The sequence below is a fragment of the Orycteropus afer genome, unplaced genomic scaffold (genome assembly GCF_000298275.1).
Source record: "Orycteropus afer afer isolate SDZICR_OR568_19922 unplaced genomic scaffold, OryAfe1.0 scaffold00169, whole genome shotgun sequence".
NCBI classification, from domain to species: Eukaryota; Metazoa; Chordata; class Mammalia; order Tubulidentata; family Orycteropodidae; genus Orycteropus; species Orycteropus afer.
In genome coordinates this window covers 3,615,686-3,623,923 of record NW_006921756.1, presented here as the reverse complement: position 1 = coordinate 3,623,923, position 8,238 = coordinate 3,615,686, and the positions used below count along the sequence as shown (strand labels likewise).

Sequence of the window (8,238 nt, the reverse complement as noted above, 5' to 3'; positions counted from 1 at the left end):
CGGGTAGTTCAGGCAGAAATTAGGACGACTGGGGCTTGGGGGTGAGGCCAGGACTCTCCTCACATCTTCCTGGTCTGCAAATCCATCTCCTTAGCCAGCCTCTGAAAGATGACCTCCAATGCCAGCTTGAGTGGGCTGGGCACCAGCCAGGGGAGGCCAGGCCCCAACAGTTCATTACCATGGGAGGGAGGGAGGTTTCTCCCTCCTCCTCCCTCCTTACCTCCTCCTCCCTCCTTCACTCTAATCCCTGCTAGTTCCTTTCCTCCAGGGCCAGACTGAGCCCACTGAGCCCAGGCAGAGACAGCCACCCTCAGAGGCACCAGGAGCCCAGACACAGCAGCTGGACAAAGGCCCCAAGTGCTGCCTGCAGCCATGTCGGCTCTTAGCCTGCTCATTTTGGGCCTGCTCACGGCAGTGTCACCCGCAAGCTGTCAACAAGGTAGGACAGGGCCAGATCTGATTGCTGCAATAAGGAGAGGGCTGAGCTGGGCACTGGTACCCCAGGGGACCATGGTCGTGGTCTTTTGGGGATGATACCTGTAGTTTGGGGTGGGAAGAGGGGGCACAGGGACTGAGCTAGTAGAGTGAAAAGCAGAGCCAGGTTCCTGTCTGAGATTTCTCTTCTATGACTGAGAAATGGGGGCAGCAGGGAAAATAGTGGGCCTAGGATTTTGAGGGAGGAACAAGAGTTGGAATCAAAGCCCCAAGAGCAGAGAGTGCCCTAGAGATGGCTGGGTCCTGGGGACAGGAGTCAGGGGTTATAAGGAGAGTAAGCACTCAAACAGGGTCCACTCAGCCCATCAAAGTCTTCCGACTGGTGACAAAGGAACAGAGGGTATGGGCTGGGGTGTGGAGGCCTCTGACCAAGGGCTTGTCCCAGGGGAAGAGGGTGTGCTGTCAGGGGTTGCTGGTGGCTTTGACCTAAATTTTTGCTGTTTCAACTTCCTGGGCTTGGTAAGGCCAGTGCTCTAGTGTGGCCCCTGCCAGTCACCTTAGCTCTTTGTTCATCTCTACTCTATCTTGCTGTGTGGCCTTCAGCAAATCACTGCCCCTCTCTGACACTGTTTTCTCACCTTTAAAAGGACAGTAAGCCTTGCCCTACCCATCTTCCAGGGCTGTTGCCTGGAAAGGGGTGTAGAAGGGCTTTGTACACAGTGAGCACCACACCCTAAAGTCTGGCACCTGCACCGCTGTGTCATCACAGCCAAAGTCTGGGGACTCTGCAGGTGGGACTTGTGTCCAGAGAGGGTTGTAAAGGTGCCTCCAGAGCGCTCACTCCTTCCCTCAGTTCCCCTGAGCTCTCATGAGTGTCTGCTTCCAGGTCTTAGAAGCTCTGGGGAATTGAAGACCAGTAAGGTTGAGTGATTTGTGCCAGTCACAGAGCAGGACAAGAAGGGGCAGGACCCAGATCGCCTTTCTCTTGCCTCAGGCTCTTCCCCTTGCTCCATGTGACCACCTAGATGCTACCTGGAAGGAGGAGCAGGGGACTGAGGTCCCTGGTGTGTCTGGAGGGAGTCGGTGCAGGATCTGGAGGAAGCAGGGAAAGGCACTCCCTAACTTCCAACCTTGAGCAAGCACTGACCTGAGGAAAGGCATGTGTCAGACCATTGTTTCTCTGGGGGGAAGAATGAATCTGAAATGCTGCTTTTTGGAAAGTATGGAATTCAGAGTAAACACACTGTGTTATGTTACCTCTGGAGATAAGCGAGGTCTGATGTGGCCAGAGGCCAGAGTGTCCTGACTCCTTCCTCTTCCTAATACCTGAGAGACTTAGAAAGGGTCAGAGAAGGGGCAGGGCCTTTGTTGCAGCAGGAGAGCTATAGGACAGACACCAGGAAGAACTTTGGTGCAAGAGTGAGGCAGAGTGAGGTTTTCAATGCCCAGCCCGGGTCCTTCAAAGTACAGGATGGCACTAGGGATGCAGGTGGTTTGGCCTGGAAGCAAGACCCCCAAGGAACTTCCTGTTAGTCTCTGTACCCTCCTGGGCCCCTACCTGATGCAGGTCTTTCTCAAGGAGCACAGTGACACCTGGGAGAAGAGTAGGTGGAAGCTCTGGAAGCACCCTTTGGGTTGTCAGTGGACTGAAGGAGAAGACTTCTGGGAAATCACAAGGATTTGAGGTGGTGTCAAGAGCCAATGGTCAAAAAAGCAGCGAAAGGGCAAGACAAGATCTTGTTTCTGCCCTGGTTCTCTGGACACCAAGCTGGGGGAGCAAAAAGGGGCTCGGTTTTTGAAGCTTCCTTCTTGCATGACCTCCCCTGACACCCAGACCTATCTTCCTTCTCCAAAGATGTTCTGCTCCACACCTCTCTGAATATTCTTGCCACCCTGAGCTGAGAGCTTCACCACACTCCCACACCCTCACCAGCACCAGAGGGACCTCTTTTTACAGAACAGGATCTTCCGGATGCCAGCTTGGTGTATCATCTTTGGGTGGCCCCTCAGTCTGCAGGGACAGGGATGAGGAGGTGAACTACTCAGGGCTGGCAGATCTAGGTTGCTGTCTGGGACTGCCCTTTGGTCCCTGAGGCCCGGGTATTCCTTGGGGGAAATTGCTTGTGACCTGGCCACTGTGGCAGAGGAAGAGACCTGGGCTGCCTAGAGTTCACGCAGTACCTGAGGCCTGTTCCCTCCTTGGGCCCCTCAATCCTTTGAAGCCCTGTATTCTCTTTGAACTTCCTTCTTCCAAATCCCCATCCCTTTCTTAAATTCAATGGGGTCAGAAGGGCACTTATTCTCACTCTGCCACCCCACAATGGCAGCCTTCTGATGGCCTTCCCAGCCCTTGGTGTGTGAGGTCCCCCTCTCTCCCTGCTGTCCTTGCAGCGTCCCCCATGGCCAGCCTGCAGCAGCCCACCCCCTCCCCTCTGCAGGCCTGGGAAACCTGAAGCCCTGGATGCAGGGTCTCATCGCTGTGGCTGTGTTCCTGGTGCTCGTTGCAATTGCCTTTGCTGTCAATCACTTCTGGTGTCAGGAAGAACCGTGAGTGCTCTCTGAGGGCCCTGGTGGCTGGCCGACCCCCAAGCAGGCAGGGCTGCCCCTGGGACCAGCTCTAGTCACAGTGGGCAGGACCTCAGAAATGCCTGAGTCCTGTCCTCTCATTGTGTGGAAGGGAAACTGAGGCCCAAGGTCACAGGGTGAGTTGATGATGGTTGGGATGACAGCTTAGGCTTGCTTGCTTTCTGACTTGGGCCAGAGTGGTGCCCATGCACCGTGAGCTTTTGGTAAATGTCTTCTCTTCCAGGAGTCTCAGTGCTTCTATCTGTATAGTGGGGTAACTTCCAGAAAGGGAGGTCCCACCCCTCTTGAGAGTCAGCTACTGTGCTGCATGCTGTGGGGCAGTGGGACAGACACACATGGCTGCCCTCACAGGCTCTGAGACTGGAAGGGGAGAGAGCAGTGACTGCTGCTGAAGGACAAGTGCAGAGTGCAGTCAGAGAGCTCAAGCTGGTTGAGTGGTCAGCGAAGGCTACCCTGAAGGATGAGGAAGAGCCAGTTCTGGGACAGAGCTGGGTGGGAAGAGTGTTGCAGTCCCAGAGAAGAGTACACCTGGGGTGTGAGTTAGGGGCATGTCTCTAGGGTTGCTGAGTGCAGATGTGCAAAGAGAGAGAGGGTAGGGGTGGGGTTGAAATGCAGCCTGTTGCACATGTCCAGAAAGGCATCATTCCAACTCTCACAGCAGCCTGCAAGCCTGGCTTAGAAAAACCCAAGCAGCTCACTATGGCAGGGGATGTGGGGGGAGAGGGATGGGAAAGGCCTGAGATGAGGCTGGTGACCAGACAGAGCCCAGGTCAAGCAGGATCTTGTATGCCAATTACCCAAATTTTGGTTTGGCCTTTATCTTTAGGGTAATGGCCATTTCAGGATAAGATTGGGGACTTAGCAGAGTCACTCTGGGTGCCACATGATGAATGGATAGGAGAGGCCAGCCTGTTGGTGAGGAGACCAGGGAGAAGGTTGTGTGTAAGACCAGGAGAAAGACTAAACCACAGAGGTGGCAGATGGGCTGGAGAGAAAGGGATAGTCTAGGAGCTGTCTAGGACCCCCTGGGAGTTGGTGGATGGAGACCACAGAGGGCAGGAGGGGAAGAAGTGCAGGGGTGACGTCCAGGTTTCTGACTGGGGACTGCTCATTGAGACACAGAACACAAGAGGAGGAGCAGATCTAGGGACAACTGCTGAATTTAATTAGGGACATGTTAAGTCTGAGATGCCTGTCAGATGGCCAAGGAACGTAAGGGTCACTGGTGACCTCTGTGAGAGCAGTTTATGGGGTGGTGGGAGCAGAGGCCACATGGCAGTGAGGTAAACTTGAGTACTAGGTGAAGAGCTTTTTGTGGGAAAATGCTTCATTTCTCCGCTGGCCCCAGCTCTGCTGTCACTGGCCACTGGCCCATTGGCTCCTTCCTGCCGATGAAAGGCCAGCAGAAATTTTGGGCAGGCACTGGGGGCTGAGCTGAGACCAGGATGGAAACAGCAGAGGGAGGCTGGGAGAGGGATGGAGAGAGGCAGCCCATTTAGGATAAGGATTTTGCTAATCTTAGGCCCAAATCTGAGACCCCTCCCCTACCATAGGGCAGGGAACCGAGTCAGGCTACTGACAAGGGTCCTGCTGGAGACAGCCGATTCTGTGAAGGAGTAGCCTTTGCACCTTGGGGTCATGAAAGTCATTTCCTAGAATAGGGCCTGCATGTGGGGGAGGGGAAGAAGGTGGAGACCCAGAAGTCCTACTGATAGACCCTGTCCACAGGGAACCTGTGAACGTGGTCACAATCCTTGGAAACAAGACAGATGGGATCCTAACAGGGACAGATGGAAGGTACTCCTCAATGGCGGCCAGCTTCAGGTGAGGTGCTGGTACAGGGCTGACTGCTTTGTGCTCCAGGGGCCCAAGGGGGGACTTCGTGTAATGTGCTTCTGAGGGGGAGAAAGCTGGGGAGGTGAGGACTTATGGTGGGGAAGGACTCAGTGAAGGGGGGGGGGTTCAGTGAGGGTGTGGCTGAAGAAATGATTGGGCTTTGTGAGGGCCACAGAACTCTATGGGAAAAGGAAACAGTTTAGGGAGAGGGCTCAGTAAGGGGGTGGGGACTGGGTAGGTGAGGGGCTCAGTGAGCAGAGGGGACAAAAAGTGGCTCAATGGGGGAAGGTGGTTCAGTGAAAAGATGAGTAGGGGAGGGGACTTTATGTGGGGAGGAGGCTCAGTGCTGGGAGGAAGGTCAATGGAAGAGGGTGCTCAGAGGGAGATGGGGTTCAGAAAGGCGGTACTGAGAGGCCTATAGTCTCAGGTACAAGAAACCAGATGTGGAATTCCCTTTTGGGAATCAAACATTTATTTTAGAAGATACTGACCTCACAAGTACAGGATGGGGCAGGGAGAAGGGGATGGGATGGAAGGCTGATGACTCCACCAGGCCCTGTCATCCTCTTTCAGGTCTAGTGAGCATGAAAATGCCTATGAGAACATCCCCGAGGAGGAGAAGGAGGGCAAGGTCCGGAGCACCCCCATGTGACTCCTGCTCACCTGTGGGCCCCTGCCCTGAGGTTCCCAGGCATGTGTGATGGATGCCCGGCCCTTTCGCCTTCTCTATGCAGAAATCTACAGTCAGGGGTTGACTCTCTCCAACCCCCACATCAGCCCCTCCCTCCCTTAATTATAGCAGCCAACCTTGGGCCTCAGACTATGTCCAGGTTGGGGCTTGGCTGTGGCCCTGGGGTCTCCTAGGGAGACTCCCACCCTATTCAGAAGAGCCTTCTGAAGAGAACAGTCAGTCCAGCACCCTCCATGCTGCCTCACGTCTCCTCCCCATCACTGTAGAAACGGCCCTTATTTCTGTGAAATAAAGACTTTTATACTTCGGGGCTGAGGCTTCCAGGGCTAAAAAATAGCCCTTCAGGCTGCCAGTGAGGCTGGGTTTTGCTTTCTCAATCTGAAAATTACTTTCCAAAGCCACTGCTTTGGAGGATTACCCAGATACCCCTGCACTCAGAGGGTAACTGGGGCCAAGAGAGAGCCAGGCTGGGAGAGGTGAATGCCTGGGTCCAAAGTGGGTGTAAGTGAGTGTCTATCTCTTCTTATGTCTGAGTGTGCAAATGCCCAGGAGTGGGGTGTCTGCTGTCTTGCGTACGTAGGAGAGTTGGGAAGGCAGGGAGACCAGGGACAGGAGAGCTCATCCCTGACAACAGAGTGGTCCTTGTCCTGCCAGGCAAATCCCCTCTTTGGCCAGAGCAGTCCAGTGGTCCAGCCCAGAACAATCAGGAGAGCTTCCTGATCAGGGTGGATCCTGATGTGAGCTGGTTCATCTTAAGAATTGTCCTCAGGTTCTCTTTCATGTAAGGAAGGCAGGAAAAAGATGTTAGAGGCTTCTCCAGGAGGTCTCATGGGGCCAGGGGCTCACCCCCTCTACCCCTTGCTCCATGCAGAGCCCGTCTTACAAGTTCCCCACCTCTCAAATACACCTGGCATTCTAGGCAACCCTTGCAGCATGCCTCCATGATGCCTAGCATTGTGGTGTATTTTAGAATCATTTCTCACTGCTCCAGTGAGAACCAAAAGCCAAAAGTCTTATGGCTGGGCCAGGAGAGAAGAGTCTTGGTCTGGGACTTGGGGAGCCCAGCTGGGTCCCCTGCTGACTAGTTGTGTGACTTTGGAAGAGTCACTGTCCTCTCAGCCCCAGCTTCCCCTTTGTGGGAGATTTGGCCACAGAGCTGAAGTACACTCCAGTCCAACACTCCTCACTCCCAGTCTTGGGTGGGATGGGGGCCAGGGCACTGGGACTAGTGGGAATGAAGCAGTGGGGAGAGGAGAGAGCAGTCATGATAGCTTGGCTGGTAACCCGGAGGCCCCTCGCCTCTCTGGGACTGACTTTCTTACAGCCTGTCTCTCTCTTTGGGGTGACAACCTGAGACAGACTTACCTAAGATCATTCCTAGATCTGGAAGCATGGGGCAAGAAGGTAGGAGACAGTCCACTTTGTCCCAAAGATCTCTGCCTCCTGTCCCAGTTAGTCACCGTACCCATGCTTCCCCATTATGGCCATTACTTTGCTGTTCCAAGGCTTCACCCATATACCCCTGGAGAAGACCCACCTTCAAACAGAATTACATTTCTTCTCACCTCACCGGGTTTGCGGTTCAGGCTACAATAGAGGGAAGATTCTTGAATGAGGAAAGCAGAGTCTGCCCAAAGCCTACCCCTGCCTTGCTGTTTGACTTGGGGAAAGTCACCTCCCCTCTCTGGGCCTCATCTTAAATTGTGGCTGTGGCTGTGGCTCTTGTGATTTCTACCCTAAGCTTTTGCTCAGGTAGTTTTCTGTGACTGCTATCTTCTCCCCACCTCTGCCAGTTTGAACTCTACTCCTTTTTCTTGGTGTAGGTAAGGTTCCTCTTCCTCTGTGGAGTCTTCCTTGTTTAGACTAGAGAGTAGAGCTAGTGAGCCAGCCATTCCAGCTTCTCACTTACTGAAGGAGAGACACAAGTTCCTAGAGGGCCAGGTTGCTGCTGAGGTGCACCCCCCTTTTGGCTGGACTTTTGGATTCCTGGATCTGATTCTCCTTGCCTGAGGTCCCATTCCCTCCCACCCCTGGTCCCTGTCGTTGGGGAGTGTGGAGAGTGTAGTGTGGTCTCCACTCCACCCCAGTGAACCCACAGATCCTGGCCTGATTGCAAAGCCATCTGTCTCCTTGCAGCAAGGTGAAGCCCAGCCGTCCACACTTGAGGTTTTATCAGGAAGGGCTTGCTTCGGCCCTTACTCACCTGTTCCCTAGTAGCTGATGTTCTGCCCTGTTTCCTGGGGCAGATCCTGCATCCTGTGTGTGTGTGTGGTATCTAGAAGCCTCCCTAGCCCCTTCCCCATGCTGGCTCTCTCAATTTGGGCATAATCAGGACGGTGGGAAGCCAGGGAGTGGGGGTTGGAGGTGGGGGTCCCTGCTAGCGGCGAGACTGGCTCCCTACCCCCACTGCCTCATGCTCCTGCCCTGACAAGAGGCTGCGAGCATGGAGCTGCCAGCCCCAGAACCATCCGAGCCCCCCAATCCTTATCACTGGTTCCCACCTGCCAGCCCAGCCAGATCGGGGAGGGAAAGGAGGCTGGGCCCAGGCCAGGGCAGCCGCTTAATGACCCACCCGGGGCCTAATCTTAGACTGGCAGCCTCTGAGTGGCTCAGGCTCGTTCCTGGAGGAGGCTGATAACGCAGCAGCTGGGCCCCCAACCATCTATCGGGGCCGCGCAGCTAGTCCCGAG

General features: G+C 54.7%; 1 protein-coding gene across 1 annotated transcript; it reads left to right on the top strand.

The window, feature by feature from the left end:
• The first annotated feature begins 372 nt into the window (after positions 1 to 372).
• Positions 373 to 5,509, top strand: PDZK1IP1 (PDZK1 interacting protein 1). The gene is made up of 4 exons (XM_007946705.1): positions 373 to 439; positions 2,874 to 2,982; positions 4,750 to 4,845; positions 5,431 to 5,509. The coding sequence occupies exons 1-4, from the start codon at positions 373 to 375 to the stop codon at positions 5,507 to 5,509; spliced, it is 351 nt and encodes a 116-aa protein (XP_007944896.1).
• Positions 5,510 to 8,238: the final 2,729 nt, after the last annotated feature.

Coding starts and splice junctions, on each gene's coding strand:
- PDZK1IP1 (XM_007946705.1), top strand. CDS start 373: ATGTCGGCTCTTAGCCTGCTCATTTTGGGCCTGCTCACGGCAGTGTCA. Junction 2,983..4,749: donor TTCTGGTGTCAGGAAGAACC/GTGAGTGCTCTC, acceptor CCCTGTCCACAG/GGAACCTGTGAACGTGGTCA. Junction 4,846..5,430: donor TCAATGGCGGCCAGCTTCAG/GTGAGGTGCTGG, acceptor ATCCTCTTTCAG/GTCTAGTGAGCATGAAAATG.